This window comes from Mustela lutreola, chromosome 2 (assembly GCF_030435805.1).
Source record: "Mustela lutreola isolate mMusLut2 chromosome 2, mMusLut2.pri, whole genome shotgun sequence".
In the NCBI taxonomy this organism is placed as follows: Eukaryota; Metazoa; Chordata; class Mammalia; order Carnivora; family Mustelidae; genus Mustela; species Mustela lutreola.
The window spans coordinates 104,088,008-104,106,630 of NC_081291.1; the positions used below are offsets into that span (position 1 = coordinate 104,088,008).

General features: G+C 39.5%; 2 protein-coding genes across 6 annotated transcripts in view; both read right to left on the minus strand.

The window, feature by feature from the left end:
* The window catches only part of CCDC14 (coiled-coil domain containing 14), a 49,831-nt gene extending 36,888 nt beyond the window's left edge, over positions 1-12,943 (minus strand). The window contains exons 1-8 of one of the 5 annotated variants that reach the window (XM_059162884.1): positions 12,779-12,941; positions 5,352-5,407; positions 4,955-5,027; positions 4,643-4,712; positions 4,432-4,551; positions 2,951-3,187; positions 2,746-2,840; positions 775-1,273 (exon numbers count right to left, since the gene is read on the minus strand). In XM_059162884.1, coding sequence (XP_059018867.1) covers positions 775-1,273; positions 2,746-2,840; positions 2,951-3,187; positions 4,432-4,551; positions 4,643-4,712; positions 4,955-5,027; positions 5,352-5,407; positions 12,779-12,808 — 1,180 coding nt within the window. In that variant the 5' untranslated portion in view covers positions 12,809-12,941. Of the gene's footprint in view, positions 1-774; positions 1,274-2,745; positions 2,841-2,950; positions 3,188-4,431; positions 4,552-4,642; positions 4,713-4,954; positions 5,028-5,351; positions 5,408-5,538; positions 5,700-12,778 lie in introns of those variants that run through there. The other 4 variants (XM_059162879.1, XM_059162880.1, XM_059162882.1 and 1 more) reach the window with 4 other exon arrangements.
* Positions 12,944-16,395: 3,452 nt separating this feature from the next.
* On the minus strand, positions 16,396-18,292 carry LOC131824639 (uracil-DNA glycosylase-like). The gene has a single exon (XM_059162885.1). It carries the CDS (start codon positions 18,236-18,238, stop codon positions 17,297-17,299), a length of 942 nt encoding a protein of 313 aa, XP_059018868.1. The 5' UTR covers positions 18,239-18,292; the 3' UTR covers positions 16,396-17,296.
* Between the last annotated feature and the right edge of the window lie 331 nt (positions 18,293-18,623).

The following is an 18,623-nucleotide window of genomic DNA, read 5'->3' on the forward strand; positions in this document are numbered from 1 at the left end:
AAAAAAAAAAAACCCTTAAAAAAAATAAATAAAATTTTAGAAAAGTAAACTGAAAATGGCATTAAAAGGTTTGGATTACTTCTCAAAGTCAGATTTGTTAAACTGTATAATAGCTGGTTATTAAAGAAATGATGGGAAGAAAATCCCTTCATCTGTTTAGAATAGGAAAAATGACCAGTCTATTCTAGGGAGTTAATTGTTTTTAGGGCTCTTCTAATCCCTAAAAATTAATGGCTACAAATTCTCTTTGGTTGAATCTTTTCAAGGTCCTTTTGACTCAAGTAGAACGAATACACACTTGCAAGTAAAAGACTGTTTGAAACTCTCTTGTACATCTCAAAACCATAGGAAACAAGATGGATTAAAACCTAGAAAAAAACAACAAAATCGGCAGAACTCAACTCCTTATTAGCTCAAGAAATACTTCTATGGAAAATACCACAAACTCCATGTCGACTATTCTAAATACAAATGATGGCAAAATAATATGACACTGCTATTTAGCATTAACACCACACAACAGAAAATTATTTTAAAAGTGTTCACAGGGGCGCCTGGGTGGCTCAGTGGTTAAAACCTCTGCCTTCAACTCGGGTCATAATGTCATGGTCCTGGGATGGAGCCCCACATTGGGCTCTCTGCTCAGAGGGGAGCCTGCTTCCTCCCCTCTCTCTCTCTGCCTGCCTCTCTGCCTACTTGTGATCTCTGCCTGTCAAATAAATAAAATCTTCTAAAAAATAAATAAATAAATAAAAAATAAAAGTGCTCACATACCTTGCTCTGCAAGCAGGGCCTTGAGTTCTCCCAACAGATACTTTATAGTTCTGGCTTTTTCAGCACTCTGGTTCACATTTTTTGACTTCTGCACATCCTTTATTCTTGAATCTCGCATGTGTATGTTTAAATCCTTTCCTTCACCTGTGACTTCTCCAATTTGTTCTTTGGCACATCTGTCTTCATTATTGGACAGGAAAGTTGATGGCAACAGAGTGGGGCTACAGCAAGTCTGACTGTCTGAATGAGAATGCAACAGATTCATGCATGTTTGAAAGCACTTCAGTAGGTCTGGTTCCTTAGAAACTCCTTGCTGTGGCAGAATTCCATTAATAAGACCCAGCTGCTGAAATGGTGGAATAGTTGGTTTGTCCGTTTTGGGCAGGCTACATGGAACTCCAAGACCAGTACTGAAGGAATTCGGTAGGACATCAGTACAGTTCACAGAAAATGTTTTACTTTGTGATGCAAACTGGTTGTCGCCATCAGTCTGAACCTCCTACAGACAGAAAAAAAACAAGGCAAGCCTTCAAAATAGGTGAGCACCGACTTGTAGGCATTAACTACAATAAACCCAAACCAGAAATATTAGAAAATAACTTTTGCAAGATGGGAGTTACAGCTTACCAGTGAGTAAGCTGGATTTCCCCTGAACACAATATTCTAGTTTTTTAAAGCTTGTTAACTAGTTCACTCTGCAATACGAGAATATTATAAAGCCATGACTAAAATAAACTATTTGCAAATATCACACATGTTTTAAGGACATCAAAAATCAATACCTTGGGACTAAAAGAAACTTCCACTTTGGGAAATTGCACTGCAAGAAAATAGGTTCAAACATACAAAAAGCTTTTGCACAAACATGTTTACAGAAATGTTATGGTAGTAAAAAACTGTTACTTAAACATCCTACCATAGGGGAGTAGTTACATGGACTATAGTATATCCGCTAGACTATTAACATATTAAAAATTTATAAAAGGTATATATTAATTGAGAAACATGTTTACAATAAAATGTAAGGAAAAAAGGTAGCACATGAAACAGTATAATTTAATTATGACTATATACTATTTTAAAAGATTTTATTTATTTATTTGACAGAGAGAGTACAAGTAGGGGGAGTTGCAGAGGGAGAGGGAGAAGCAGGCTCCCCATTGAGCAGGAAGCCCAACATGGGGCACAACCCCAGGACCCTGGGATCATGGACACTTAACCAACTCAGACACTTAACCAACTAAGCCACCCAGGTGTCCTTATGACTGTATTTTTAAAAGAAAGCAAACTTAGGGGCACCTGGGTGGCTCAGTGGGTTGACCCTCTGCCTTTGGCTCAGGTCATGGTCTCGGAGTCCTGGGATCGGCCCCCCGCATCGGGCTCTTTGCTTGGCAGGAATCCTGATCCTGGCTTCCCCTCTCTCTTTGCCTGCCTCTCTGCCTACTTGTGATCTCTCTCTCAAATAAATAAAATCTTAAAAAAAAAAAAAAACCTTAAATAAAAACAAGAAAACAAAACCAGGGAATTAAATGATTGGCAAGTGCTCTATCAATTTGTTAACAGCAAATATGCTTAAGTGGTAAGTATGCATGATTTCTTTTTCCTGCTGATCTTTCTCCCTTTCCCACCCTTACCATGATCCTTCATAAATGGGTAAAATTTTTCTGGTAAAAAATGATTTGAGGGGCGCCTGAGTGGCTCAGTGGGTTAAGCCTCTGCCTTCAGCTCAGGTCATGATCCCAGGGTACATCGGGCTCTTTGCTCAGGAGGCAACCTGCTCTCCCCTACCTCCCCGCCTGCCTCTCTGCCTACTTGTGATCTCTGTCTGTCAAATAAATAAATAAAATCTTCAAATAAAAAAGATTGAAAAAATAATGCATTATGATCCAATCAATAAATTCAATTTTCTCTCTTAAGGTGATGATTTCTTAAAGCAAATAATTACTTGCATAATGCATAAACTGTACCCACAGAATGAACCACTGGAGGGCAGGATGGATGCTGAAGTAACTGGACTGGGGTGGAGGTAGATAAGCCATAACTAGAATGTAGAGTTGCCTGAGACTCTAAAAAGTAAGAGGGAGAAAAAGTTATCACATCTCATACTACTTTAACAATAAGTAGGCAACTTATTAGAGTTCATATTCATGCTTTTAAAAATATCATTCATACTAACCAGAATCAGACATGGTGTGGCAAGGTACAGCAGGAATTCCATTAGGGTTGTTCTTTGAAGCCAAGTTATTCATCAGTGACATTTGAGTTTGCACATGCTCACACAGGGCTTGGTATATTATCGGTGAATACATTCTATAATGATCTTGCAAAGACCAATTTTGTGGTATATCTGATGAGCCTCTCTCACTTCCAGCAGAAGCTTCATTAGGTATATGTTTCTTACTATTTGAAGATACTAATATGGAAGAAGAGAAAACAAATCCTTGAAACATGATTCTTCAAAAACTTTTACCTTATTAAGGAAAGAAAAGACTCTGAGAAGTAGCTCAATTTATTGTATACTTTATAGAAGGGCTTTACCGCTCTCAGCCCCTAAAGAAAATTACCTCAAATTCTCTTTTAAAAGTAGTTAATGAATTGTGTATGTTCTCCAGTCAAAAATTATCTATACCATGGCTTTAAAATCTCTATTAAATCGTATTTGTAAAATCTCTCCTTCAGTTACAAGACCCCTCGTTAAGGATGTTATTTCTATAATCCAATAAAACTCACCTTGCTCCTCTCACCATGCTCTTAGGGGAAAAAAGAATAAGAGAGACAGGATACTCTGTAATGATTTTGATACTTGGACCATTAAACAAAAAGCAGAGCTTTGGGAGCAAGAATAAAAGTGTACTTAATCTACACATTGGGCCCTCAGACAAAATCTTAACCTGGCATTTAAAGTAGAGTAATAAAACTACTTACAATATATACACATAAAATGACTTTAGAACAATTAGTATCTCTAAGTATGCACAAAACAACAAATTTGTGATTAATTATCAAATTAAGTGGCGAGGAAAACAAAGATAACTCTATATATACCTTCTAAATGTCATTCTGAGTTTGAACCCTTTATTCTACAAAACGCGGTCAATCACTTTTTCCACTTTTCTTCTTGGGAAAGTGATGGTAAACAAAGTATGCAGTTAGAAGTGGACTAGAGGGGTGCCTGGGTGGCTCAGTGGGTTAAAGCCTCTGCCTTTGGCTCAGGTCAGGGTCCCAGGTCTCAGGTCCTGGGATCAAGCCCCGCATCGGCCTCTCTGCTTAGCAGGGAGCCTGCTTCCTATTCTCTCTCTGCCTGCCTCTCTGCCTACTTGTGATCTCTGTCTGTCAAATAAATAAATAAAATCTTAAGGAAAAAAAAAAAAAAAGAAGTGGACTAGAGATAGACAAGCATAACACACACATACTAACCTGAATAACCACATATTATTAAAATGAAAGACCAACTGCATACTCTCAATAATTTATCAAAACCCTCAGAATTAAAGATCATATGTATTTTTAAGATTTTGTTTATTTTTAAAGTAATCTCTATACCCAACATGGGGCTCAAATTCATGACTCCAAGATCAAGAGTCACACGCTCCACTGACTGAGTCAGCCAGGAGCCCCAGAGATCATATTTAAACAAAAAAGAGAAAAAATACTTACAAATTTCCTTCCGGACTCCTGAAGGAATATGTTTTTCATGTCCTTTCTTTTTAGCTCCAAATCTTTTGCCTTCTAAGGATCTGGGATTAAATCTATTTTCTGAACATGCTGTTTCTGAACCTATTAATAATTAAAACAAAAATTCATTTGCATTAAGAGAATTATTTGAGAAAAAGTGATTAGCAAAGAGGTATTTAAAAAATTAAAAAACCTGAATCTTCATTTCTCAAAATGTCCCGTAGCAAAGAAGCACAACCATCAAGCCCTTGTACAGTTTCAGTCTGTAAGGAGAAAGTCATTTAGAAAAGCACAGATGAAATTTTAGTACAGGAGGAAAAAAAAAAAAACAAATCGTGTAGTTTTAAAATTTCTTTTTTCAGATTCAACTTATTATTGGCAGAAAACATATTTTAAAGCAAAAAACCTTCAATAATTTACCTCTGAATTTTTATTCCCACTTCTTAGCTTTTATCTGAAGATTAATTAAAATAATGTATATTGTATCTATTCAGTTTAATCTTACCTGACTTTCTGAATCAGAATGGATAGCATAGCCAGAATCTGCATTAAAACGTGATATCTTTCTTAAATTGGTCCTAGAAAATAAGTTCATTAATATTTTCACAAATACTACAAAAATTTTTTCCAAAATATATTAATAAGTAGTATATTTTCTTCCCAGCAAAAGTTGGATATAAAATCCTATATAAATAAAATGGATTTATATAGGATTTTATAATGATTATAAGAATTGTTTAACTAAAATGAGCAACATGAGTAGAAATATGGAAGGTTCCTCCCCAGAGTTTGTGATGGTAGAGACCCATCTATTTTTCTGGGATAGGCAAAATTTAGTGCAGTCCAAAGACTGAAAAGCTTCTTGAGATTTTCTGGAGTTGTAATCTTCCTTAAGTACTTACCCTTTCTTTCCATTTGTTAATTTAGCAGGTCCAGTGTGTTTTCCTGAAGACAACACCTATGATATAATGCATTATATTATAGTAAATATACAAATATTGTTCTAATATATTCTTAGTAGACTGTCTTGACAAAACCTGAAATGTTGTTTCCTTTCTTTTTGTGGTAAAAACGTGACATAAAATTTACCATTATGGGGCGGCTGGGTGGCTCAGTTGGTTAAGCAACTGCCTTCAGCTCAGGTCATGATCCTGGAGTCCCAGGATCGAGTCCTGCACTGGGCTCCCAGCTCCATGGAGTCTGCTTTTCCCTCTGACCTTCTCCCCTCTCATCCTCTCTCTCACTCTCTCTCCCAAATAAATAAAATCTAAAAAAAAAAAAAATTACCATTGTAGCCATTTTTTAATGTACAGTTCCATGGCATTAAATACATTCACACTGTACAACCAACATTACACTCCATCCTGCCCCTAGGCCCATAGAACCACTCTTCTAATTGCTGTCTCTATGAATCTGACTACTCTAGGAAGTTTAAATAAGTGGAATCATACAGTATTTTTCCTTTTGTGACTAGCTTATTTCACTTCACCTAGTGTCTTAGAGCAAGTGTCAAAATTTCCTTTCTTTCTAAGACTGAACAATATTCCACATGTATATAGCATGTTATTAATTTTATAAATGTACTATATCCTATAAATCCATTACAATTGAACTCTTATTAACAAATTGATTAATAAATTGTTTGCCAAGAGAACAGCACATATATTTGTTCCTCAAGTCTGTGTAAGCTGAAAATGAAGTTGAGGTATTATCTTAACCAGAAGTATCTACTACTCTAAGTTTGGACGATACTCAATCTCTGAACATGTTCTACATTCCCCAGTCTTCAAAATATAAAGTTAATTCAACATATATCACAGAGTTCATAACTCTGATTCTATTTATCCACATTATTTAGAATTCCTGACAAGACCAGCCCATGAAAACTCTTTATCTACAACTCATTCTGTTACTTTCTTTTCAAACTCATATAATAGTATTTTAAAAAACAATTTTATTATTTTTAAATATTAATAATTTTAAATCATTATTATAATTAAAAGTAAAATAAATGGGCTACCTTTGTGTATGAGAAAGAAAAAAAATGCCCTTGCTTTAACATGCATCCAATTTCTTGAAAGTTAGGCAAGTAAAAGTTCATGGTGTCTGTCTCTGGGGAGGGAAACAGAATCTAGGGGACAGCGCAAGAAAGAAAACTTTCCATGGTAACTATAGTCTCTATTTAAAATATAATTTTCAAAAGACTTTATTTATTTATTTGCCAGAGAGAGAGAGAGAGCACAAGCAGGGGGAGCACAGGCTCCCTGCTGAGCAAGGAGTACAATGTGGGACTCAACGGGATCATGACCTGAGCCAAAGGCAGACGCTTGACCAACTGAGCCACCCAGGGGTCCATAAATATAATTTTTAAAAGGTGAGTTAAATTCTCTACTCACTCCCTCATTTCACCCTTCGAAAGTAGTTACTGTTGGCAGTTACATTTATGGTTTTTCCTGACATGTTTAATATTTCATCCCAAGAAAGCTTTGAGTAGTAACTACTAAACTATCTGTAGTTATATGCAACTGAGAACACATTTTAAAAATTGGGTGAATAGAGGGGCGCCTGGGTGGCTCAGTGGGTTAAGCCGCTGCCTTCGGCTCAGGTCATGATCTCAGAGTCCTGGGATCGAGTCCCACATCGGGCTCTCTGCTCAGCAGGAAGCCTGCTTCCTCCTCTCTCTCTGCCTGCCTCTCTGCCTACTTGTGATCTCTCTCTGTCAAATAAATAAATAAAATCTTTAAAAAAAATAATAAAAAATTGGGCGAATAGAGTTATACTTCTCTTTGAGATAACCTGGGATATGATGGGGTCATAAGGCCAGCAAAGAGACCCAAAACTGTAGGAAATAAGACCCTATGTAGCATTACTCTGCTGATCCCTGCAGGACACCATTAGGGTCCTTCCCTTTGGTACACACGTATGTTGGTGTTCTGGGCAGAATCATAACATAATTCCAAACCATGGTGCTGCATGCTGCAATGTTCTGAACCAAGTCTAGCAATAACTACCGTAATTATTATATTTCAAAAAATTTTAAAAATGTATACACAGGTAAACATATGGCCTAACTGTAGGATTACATATTTCTCCAAAAAACACACATGAGGTTATATTACAGAAAACAAAGCAACGAAAATTACCCAGGATAAAAGCACCCTGCAACACCAAGTAACTATCATATTGGCACATTCCCATCAAAGCTTTTTTTGGTAATTTTTATTCTGAAACAACAGTACAAAGAATTTCTGTATACACTTTACCAAGATTCCCCAACTGTTGCTATTTCACTATATCTGCCATGTTCTCTCAAAATATATATAGTAACACAATATATATAATACGTAAAATATATATTTAGTATTATTGTTTTTCTGAACCATAGCAGGGTAAGTTGCAGGTATGATATTAAATATTTATTCCTAAATATTTCCCAAGAACAAATCTCTTATATAACCACAGTATAATTATCAAAACCAGGAAATTAATATTGATACCATATTATAAACCATTGACCTTATTATTCACATCTTGCCAATTATTCCAATACTGTCCTTTATAGAAAATAATGCTAGTCCATGTACAATGCAGGATCCTATGTTGCATTGAATTGTCACACCTCAATGGTCTTCTTTAATCTGGAATAGTTCCTTATCAATCATTGTCTTTTATAAGCTTCACATACTTAAAGAGTACAAACCAATTATGTTGCAGAATGTCCCTCTGGACATTTAGACCTATCTGATTTTCCCTCATGATTAGATTCAGGTTGGACATTTTTGCCAGAAATACCACAAAAGTGAAGTTTTGTCCGTCTTAGTAAATGAGTAAGCATATGGTATGTTTGTCCTATCACTGGTGATGTAAACTTTGTTATTTAAGATGGTGTCTGCCAGGTTCTTCTCTGTAAGGTTACTATTTTTACCTTTGTATTAAGCATTTAATGGGCAGATACTTTGAGATTATGCAACCTTCCTAATCATTAGACTTTCACCCAGTAGTTTTAGCACCCATTGATGATTCTTGCCTTAATCCACCTGTTTGTGAAATGGTGACTTGTCTAACATCATTCCTTCTACATTTCTTAGTTGGCATTCAACTCTAGGTAAGCACTTTTCCTTCATTGTTTGTTAGTTTGGACTCATTGATTCTTATTTTATTCAGTGGATTATGATCCATTATCATTATTTAAAATATTTTGATGTGGGGTGCCTGGGTGGCTCAGTGGGTTAAGCCTCTGCCTTCGGCTAGGTCATGATCCCAGGGTCCTGGGATCGAGCCCCGCATCGGGCTCTCTGCTCAGCAGGGAGCTTGCTTCCTCCTCTCTCTGCCTGCCTCTGCCTACCTCTGATCTATGTCAAATAAATAAATAAAATCTTTAAAAAATAAAAAATAAAATATTTTGATGTGGGGTGCCTGGGTGGCTCAGTGGGTTAAGACTCTGCCTTTGGCTCAGGTCATGATCTCAGGGTCGTGGGATCAAGCCCAGCATTGGGCTCTCTGCTCAGCAGGGCGCCTGCTTCCTACTCTCTCTCTGCCTGCCTCTCTGCCTACTTGTGATCTCTCTCTCTCTCTCTGTCAAATAAATAAATAAAATCTTTAAAAAATAAAATATTTTGATGTTCCAATTGTCCCAGATTCCATCAGTGGTAGTCTTTTCAAACTGGCTCTTCTATCATTTTAACATGTTCCCATTATTTTTTGAGTAATTCCTTATTTTCTGCAACAAGGTGTTCTGGGTTCATCCTTTGATTTTTTGTTTTTTCCACTGTCGTAAGAACACTTAACATGAGCTCTATTTTCTTCACAAATTTTTAAGTGCACGATACCATACAGTTAACTATAGGCATGATGTTGTAGAGCAGATCTCTAGAACTTATTTATCTTGCTTGCATAACTGAAACTTTATACCTGTTGAGTAGCAACTCCCCAATTCCCCCCATCTCCAGCCTCTGGCATCTACCATTCTGCTCTCTGCATCTATGATTATGACTATCTTAGATCCCTTATATAAGTGGAATAATGCAGTATCTGTCCATTTGATCAGCTTATTTCACTTAGTATAATATCCTCAAGGTTCACCCATTTTGCATATGGCAGGATTTTTCTTTTTAATGCTGAATAATATTCCATTGTAGGTATATAGCACATTTTTTTCATCCATTTATCCATCAATAGACATTTAGGTTGCCTTCACATCTTGGCTACTGTGAATAATGCTGCAATGAACAAAGAAGTGCAAATATCTCTTTAAGATCATATTCTTTTGTATAAAAACCCTGGAGTAGAATTTCTGGATCATTTGAGGTGTATTTTTAACTTGTTGAGGAACCGTCATGCTATTTTTTATAGCAGCTGCACCATTTTATATTTTCATCAACAGTTTATAAGGGTTCCAATTTCTCTACATCGTTGCCAATGAGAACTGCCATCCTAAAAGGTGTGAAGTGATACCTCATTATGGTTTTGATTTGCATTTTCCTAATGACTAGCAATGCTGAAATCTCTTCATGTGCTTACTGGCCTTTTATACTTCTTCTTTGGAGAAAAGTCTATTTGAGTCTTTTGCTCATTTTTTAATCAGGTTATCTGGCTTTTTGTTACTGAGTTGCAGGAGTTCCTGATATAGATTGGATATTAAACCTTTAGTAGACAGAGGGTTTACAAATCTTTTTTCCCCACTCCATGTAAGTTGCCCTTTCACTCTGTTGTTTCCTTTACTCTGCATATGCTTTTTATTATGATGTATCCAGGCTCATCTTTTTAATTTTCCTGCTTCAGCTGTGGAATTGACCATTCCTCCATGAAGTTGTGGTTCTTTAGTGGACGATGATATTTAGAAACCAAGATCTAGGCACTAGGTATTCCTCCTGGGACTTCCAATCTTTTTTCATGATGTATGATTAACTTAGTCATGACTAGGTAGTTACAAAAAAGTAAATCTTATGGTTTTATTTTTAAATGTTTCCATATTAGCCCTTCAAAATTTTTAAGGCTGTCCTAAGCCTTGAGGATATAAATTGTGTAGTAAAGGGGGTAGACAGATTGGCATCACCTCTAACCTGAAAAGCAGTTTGATTATGGTTAGCACCAAGCACCAAGTATTTCCTTGAGTGGAAGTAACATAACATGTCCTTGGTTTGCTTCATATTTTTCACAATTTCACAACTGGAAAACAAGCCTGAGATAAACCTTCAAATATACAGAAAAAAAGCCTTTTCATAGTCAGGATTAAAAGCTTATTTATTTGATGAAAGGCCATTATTCATTTAATAGCCCTTGATAAAAATTACAAAAATATTCTCCAAAAGGAGTACCCCAAATCACAATGCATGAGACAATCATTTTGCTTTATCTCACATTTACTTCCACTGGGTATTATCATTAAGCTATTCGTCTCTGCTATTTGAGAAAAATATAAGCATTTCTTAGAAGTTGTATCTCCTACAATAAGTACAAGATAAAATTACATTTGTGGAATAATTTAGAATATCCCTAAGTCTTTTATGACTTATTATTTCTGTGAAGTAGGAACCTAAATTTCAGAAAGGAGGCTTGTTTAAAGTCATACATCTGATTAAATATAGTGTAATATATAAAAGAATGGACTCTGGCACCAGCTTTGTGGGTCTGAATCCTGCTGCACAGCTAAAGAGTTTTGTAACTGTAGGAAAATTATTTTAACTCTTCATCCCTCAATTTCCTCATCTATAAAGTGGAGATGATAATAGTATCTACCTCATAAAGCTATTACAAATATTAATTTTGTGAACTATGAATTATGTGTATTATGTAAAAATACTTAACAGTAGCATCTGTCACACAAGTGCTACCTAAATGTAAGCTATTTTTATTGTTAATATGGTTGCAAAATGTTTTAAGGGGACCAAATTTTGTCCCAAGAGTGAAACAGATGCTTTTACAAGTTTCTCTCATTTAATCTCCCAAATTCTTTGAGACAGAATGATACCTATTTACACCTATTTTATAGCTAAAGGAAAGGAGGCTTAGAGAAGTAAAAAGTACTTTGCTTAATATCACTACCACAGTAGTGGCAGAATTGGAACTTGAAATCTGTAGGTGACCATGATTATAAAAACCATGTTTTCTCCCCTTTTCTGACTTCCCATACTCTGAGTTCACTCAGTATAAAAGAAAGATCTATAAAGGTGATCCTCAAGAAAGTCTTGAGTCAGGTCTTGAAAAAAAGCGTTTAAGATTCACATAATGGGGAAGACCGCATTATAGGCGAGTTGATAAATGACGGGAGATTTAAAAAAAAAAAAAAAAACAGAGAGGTGGATAATATTTAAAGAGGAGTAAGATCACTCTAGGGAGTGAGTCTCTGTGAGAAATAGTTGATTCATTACCTGAAAATCTACTATATGTCAGGTGCTGTCCTAAGCCTTAAGGATATAGAGGTCAATTGTGTAGCAAGGGAGGCGGACTAGCCTGAAAAGCAGTTTGATTATGGTTAGCACCAAGCACGAAAGGGACGGCAAGGAGAACCCAAACAACGGGGATGTGCGAGTGCTAGGCAAGCCTTCTATAAGCGGCCCTTGAGCTGAGGAGGAGATGGAGAGTGGAAGTACCAGGAACAGAAGGGCATTCGAGACAGGACAGAAAAGAAAGTGCAAAGGCATGGAAGCATAAGGGAGCGCGGGGCATCCAGGACGTCGCAGAACAAACAGGTGATCAGTGCTGGATACTTTTGGGATGGAGGCGGGGTCTGGTAAGGAATGCACTGGCGGGATCAAAAAACGGCTATGCTGACAGGTCGAAGAACATATCTTTCTACCTCGAAACCGAAGTGTTCACGTCTATTTTTAAGCAGAAAAGCGCATCATTTACTTACAACGAGGGGCGTGCATTTGAGAGAGGTAAGGCTGAAGGCGCGGACACTAACTGGGAGTCGTTGGTTTTTACTAGCGGTAAAATACCAGCAATTGTGCCGGAGGGCCGGCTAATGGCGGCACTAGGTGAAAAAGCCGAGAACCTGGATTTGATGCGACAGCGTACTGAGCCTTCACAGGTTAAGTCACCCCACCCAGGGCGGAGGCTGGACTCGAACCCGCGTCCCACCCCACAGCCAGCACTCTGGAGGGCTACTACGATCAAAACAGAATACAGGTCTATGGACAGAACGGCGGTATTAGGATGTTAAGATTGGGTGTCCGCCCAACTCCACTCCCCCTTCTCAGAATTTTTAAATGCCGCCGCACAGTCTTTGTTTTTACTTTTGTTCAGAGTTTTGCACTTTTCCTGGCACTAGAACCCCCTCAGTCCCTCTCTACCCCTATGGCGGACGCCTCAGATTCGCAGCCCTCACCTGGCCCGATCGAGATCCGGACCTGACCATTTCTCGCAGCCTCAAAGAAGCCCAACCGGAGGGAAGTAAAGCCGCTCGATAAAAGGAATTAACCGCCGCGGACTCCCGGCCCCCTTTGGCCCGCCCCCCAAGCTTCCGCTTCCGGGAAGGAGCCCGCCGAATGCCGCGCCTCATAGTTTCTGGACTGCGGGCGGACGCCTCTCCAGTACTCCCAGCACAGCGCTCTAGGCGTGCGCAATAGACCCCTCCCAGCCGCCAGCTCGTCACACACAGGCAGAGAGTGTGGGAAAAGCCCACAGAACGCTAACGGGGAGGGCGGGGCGGGGCGGCCGGGCTGGAGGGCGGAGCGGGGGCGGGCCCGAGCTTGGGGGCGGGGCCAGCCGGAGGGGGCGCGGAGTGAGAGAGCCGGGGGTCTGAAAGAACCAAGTTCGCTGCCCTGTTGTGAGGGCTTCTGGTGCCGGAGCGCTGCCCTGAACGACTTAGGGGAAGTGGCCACAAGGGCTCTCCAGGGTCGGAGGAAGGGGCTAAGGGAGAGGGCTGATAGGTTTGAAAAGGAATTGGTTCTGCTCTGTTTTGTGTGCCATTTTGAATGACTTTGTTTTTTTTTTTTTTTTTTTTTAAGAATTTATTTATTTGACAGAGAGAGATCACAAGTAGGCAGAGCAGCAGGCCCAGAGAGAGGAGGAAGCAGGCTCCCCTCTGAGCAGAGGGCCAGATGCGGGACTCCATTCCAGAACCCTGAGAACATGTCCTGGGCCAAAGGCAGAGCCTTAACCCACTGAGCCATCCAGGTGCCCCATTAATGACTTTGTTTTTGATAGTCAATAAAAATCAATGAATCTTGGAACACTATATCAAAAACTAATGATATGCTGAGGATGACTAACATAACACACACAAAATAAATAAATAAAAATTTAAAAATCCTGTTTGGTGATCTTTGCGTAATTCTGATGGCAATTTAAAAATTATTCACTGTGGCCCTTGAACTCAGAACGGTGCTCATTAATTGGGATTTTTGTTTTACTTCCATGCATAGTTATTTACTCTCCAATCGAGGTAATTACTTTTAATGAAGAATGACTCCGTGTTCCTGTATTAGCATGCTTCACGGTTTTTAATGGGAATTAGTCTTTGGTGTTTAAGGCATGGAGTTTTGGGTTAATGTTTTAAATCAAATTGGGGAGAAATTAAATAACCCAACTGATTATATTTTTAATAGGAAGAAGAGCTATGTTTTCAAAGCCTTAGTTACAATGAAAATAAAAATCCAAAAACTAAAAGCATACCGATTTGGGGAAACAAAGCATTTAATAAATCTAGCTTTGTATTGAATTAGACTCTCCCTTCTTCATCCCTCTCCTATTATTTAACATAGTTACTTGAGATTACAAAGTTTCTTCTAAATTGACTTGATTTTTAGAAACTTACAATGATTTTTCTTAATACATGCTTATTTTAGAAAATAAAGGTCAGAACTGAAAAATCACCCATAATCTCAGAGAGTACCACTCTCAGCAGTTCGGTGCGTTCTAGATTTTTCCCAACTGTGTATATATGTTTAAGTATATTGATATGATGCATATTATTATAACATGAGAGTTTTAATATCAACATGGCTTCTCAGTAATTTACAATTACAAAATGGCTGCCTGATGTACCATTTCCCCACTGCTTGGAAGTTTGTGCTCCTCCTTGTGTTTTTGTTTGTCTGCTTTTTGGTTTTTCCTTTTACCCCCCTCTTTTTTATTATTTATTTATTTATTTATTTATTTTAAAGATTTTATTTATTCATTTGACAGAGATCACAAGTAGGCAGAGAAGCAGGCAGAGAAGAGAGAGAAGTTGGGGAGGAAGCAGGCTCCCTGCTGAGCAGAGAGCCTGATGCAGGACCCTGAGATCATGACCTGAGCTGAAGGCAGAGGCTTAACCCACTGAGCCACCCAGGCGTCCCCCTGCTCTTTTTTAGTTAAGGTTTTCTCTTCCAGTGTTTTTGTTCTTGTTTTCTCAACTTTGTTTTATTGTGGTAAAATATACAAAACATAAAATACACATCTTAGCCATTTTTAAGTGCACAATTCAGGGTCGCCTGGGTGGCTCAGTGGCTTAAATCCTCTGCCTTCGGTTCAGGTCATGATCCCAGGGTCCTGGGATGGAGCCCCGTGTGGTGTAGGGCTCTCTGCTCAGCAAGGAGCCTACTTCCTCCTTTCTGTCTCTGCCTGCCTCTCTGCCTACCTGAGATCTCTGTCAAATAAAACAAAAACAAACAAACAAACAAAAACTTAAGTGCACAATTCAGTGGTGCTAAATACATTCATAGTGTTGTGCAACTATCACCACCATCATCTCCTGAACTGTTTTCATCTTCTGAAAGTCAAACTGCATACCCATTAACCCCCCAACTCCTGGGAAGCCTCTGGCAACCACTCTTCTACATCCTGTCTCTGTGATTTTGATCAAGTATCTCATATAAACAAGATCATACAGGGGCACCTAGATGGCTCAGTTGGTTAAGCATCTACCTTGGACTCCAGCCATGTCCCCTAGGTCCTGGGGTGTAGTCCTGGGTTAGAGCCCCAAGCCCACTGCTTCTTCCTCTCCCTCTGCCTGCCATTCCCCCTGCTTGTGCTCTTTCTCTGTCAAATAAATAACTAAAAAAAAAAAAAAAAAACCACCAAACCACAAGAACATAGAATATTATCCTTTGTGATAGGCTTATTTCATTTGTCTCCCAAAGTTCATCCATCTTATAGCATATGTCAAAATTCCCTTCCTTTTTAATATTTCATTGCATGTATATACCACATTTGTTTGTTTATGTATTTATCTGTTGATGGACATTTAAGTTGCTTCCACATTTTAGCTATTGTAAATATTGTGGCTGTGAACATGGGTATACTATTATCTCTGCCAGACACTGCTTTCAATTTTGAGGGGAATATACTCAGAATTGCAGGATCATATGGTAATTCTATTTAATTTTTTGAGGAATCACCATACTCTTTTCCACATGACTATATTATTTTATATATTCCCACTAACAGTGATAAAGTTCCAATTTCTCCACATTCTCCCTAACACTTATTTTCCATTTGTTTCTGTTGTTGTTATTTGTTTTTGATGATAGCCATCCTTTCTGTCTCTGCCTGCCTCTCTGCCTACCTGAGATCTCTGTCAAATAAAACAAAAACAAACAAACAAACAAAAACTTAAGTGCACAATTCAGTGGTGCTAAATACATTCATAGTGTTGTGCAACCATCACCACCATCATCTCCTGAACTGTTTTCATCTTCTGAAAGTCAAACTGCATACCCATTAACCCCCCAACTCCTGGGAAGTGGGTGTGAGATGGTATCTCATTGTAATTTTGATTTGCATTTCCCTAATGATTAGTAATGTTGAATATCTTTTCATGTGCTTATTGGTCATTTGTGTATCTTCTTTGGAGAAATTTCTATTCAAGTCCTTTGCCCATTTTTTTAAGCTTAAATTTTAGTTAACATACAGTGCAATATTGATTTCTGGAGTAGAATTCAGTGATTCATCACACGTAGAACACCCAGTGCTCATCACAAGTGCCTACTTTATTTTATTTTTTATTTTTTATTTTTTATTTTTTTGAAACTTCAACAATCTTTTATTCCCAAACTCGGTTAACTCTTTCCCCGGCTAACATAACAGCATCCCCAACAGGATCTAGGATGGAGGTGCAGACCTAAGGAAGATTGTCTCCCCAATAGGAAATTACAAAATATATATATATATATATATATACAACTGCATATTTCTAAAACAGCGAAATTCACCAGTGTTGCAGGGGGAAAAAAAAATCCCCACGTGATTTCAGTCCATAGAAAACAGCCTTTGGCAATCTGTGCTGCCTTAAAAACCTAGGAGAAAAGCATTTTCTCGCTTAAAAAAAAAAAAAGTAAAAATTTCCCCTTTCAATTTCCACTGCTCACTCCTAGAAACACCCAGAGGATTAACTATGAAAATAAGCCCCAGCTCATTTCCCTCTGCTTGTCTGTGAAGACTCACACAGCATTCTTCAATTTCTAGGCACTTGCAAACTGTCCTGCTTCCTTCAGGAGTGGGGGCCTGAGGGCTCAGGAAAGGATGGAGGGAACAGATGTACTTGGCCAAGAACTGGAATGCCAGGCAGGGCATTGGCGGGGGAGGGGAGGGGGACTTTCTAGATAAACACACCTGATACCTTTAACCAAAAGTCTAACCCGCCAGGTAAAAAACAAATAGCAGCTGACTGTACCAAGAGGTGCTTCTGTCCCCCGTCCCCTTCCACCATAAGGTGACAGAAGTTGTCTCTGTATTTGATCCCCCCCTCCCCCCCAAACACCGTGACAGCAGGTTTTAGGCCAAAGCCATGTTGCAAAGACAGCCACATAGTCCCAGCCGGGTAGAGAGCCCTGAAGGCTTCTGTCTGGGTCATGCGGTCACTCCTAGCAAATACTTTGATAGCTTCCAGAGAACTGCCCAGAGACAGCCCTTCAGATCAGAGTCACAGGTCCTTCCAGTTGATGGGCTCCTTGCCAGACTTCTGCAGCAGCTCATTGGTTTTAGAGAAATGTCTACATCCAAAGAACCCTCTGTACACCGACAATGGGGAGGGGTGGGCTGTCTGTAGCACATGGTGGCGTTTCCTGTCAATGGCACTGCCTTTCTTCTGAGCGTAAGAGCCCCAGAGCAAAAAGACCAGGCCAGTGGAGTTCTGATTTAGCCAGGATACGACCGCATCAGTGAACTGCTCCCAACCTCTCTCCTTGTGAGAATTAGCCTGGTGTGCCCGGACGGTGAGGACAGCATTGAGTAAGAGAACACCTTGCTTGGCCCACCCAGATAAATCTCCGTGATCAGGATGAACGAAACCCTCTATGTCTGTAGACAGCTCTTTATAAATGTTCTCCAAACTGGGTGGCGGTGGAACGGGTCTTTGAACACTAAAGCAGAGCCCATGGGCTTGGTTGGGTCCATGATACGGATCCTGTCCCAGGATGACAACCTTCACATGTCTTATGTCACACATCTGGGTCCACGTGAAGACTTGGTGTGGGGGTGGATAAACAGTGTAATGTTTTCTTTCTTCCGCGACAAATCCCATTAGCTTGATGAAATACGGTTTCCCGAACTCCGCGCTGAGCGGCTTCTTCCAACTCTCACCGAAACCCACTGGCACGTTGCGCGCGGGGAGTCTGAGCAGGGCGGCGGCCTTGTTCCTCTGGATACGGATCAACTGCTCGGGGCTCAGCGGCGAGGAGGGCGGCGTGCCGGGGTCCTCCTGCCCGGCCCGGGCCTTCTTGGGGGGACTTGCCGCCGCATCCCCGCTCTCCTCAGCCACCGCCGCCACGCCGGTCCCCGGGTCGGCCGGCTCGGGACTGCGGGCACGTCGCTTCCCGGCGGGGGTGGGAGAGAAAAAGGAGTAGAGGGTCTTCTGGCCGATCATCCCGGAGCCGAGGAGAGCGGCCACGCGCCGCTTGGAGAACCCGCCGTCTGCCGCAAGTGCCTACTTTAATACACATCACCCATCTAGCCTATTCCCCACCCACATCCCTCCATCAACCCTCACTTCGTTCTTTATTGTTAACAGTCTCTTATGGTTTGTTTCCCTCTCTCCTTTCACCTCCTTCCCATATGGTCATCTGTTTTCTTTCTTAAATTCCACATATGAGTGAGATTGTATGGTATTTGTCTTTCTCCGACTGACTTATTTCGCTTAGCATAATACACTCAAGCTCCATCCACATTGATGCAAATGGCAAGATTTCATTCTTTTTGATGGCTGAGTCATATTCCATTGTGTATATACACCACCTCTTCTTTATCCATTC

Bases quoted from the DNA above. Each gene is read 5' to 3' on its own strand.
- LOC131824639 (XM_059162885.1), bottom strand. From the start codon at position 18,238: ATGATCGGCCAGAAGACCCTCTACTCCTTTTTCTCTCCCACCCCCGCC.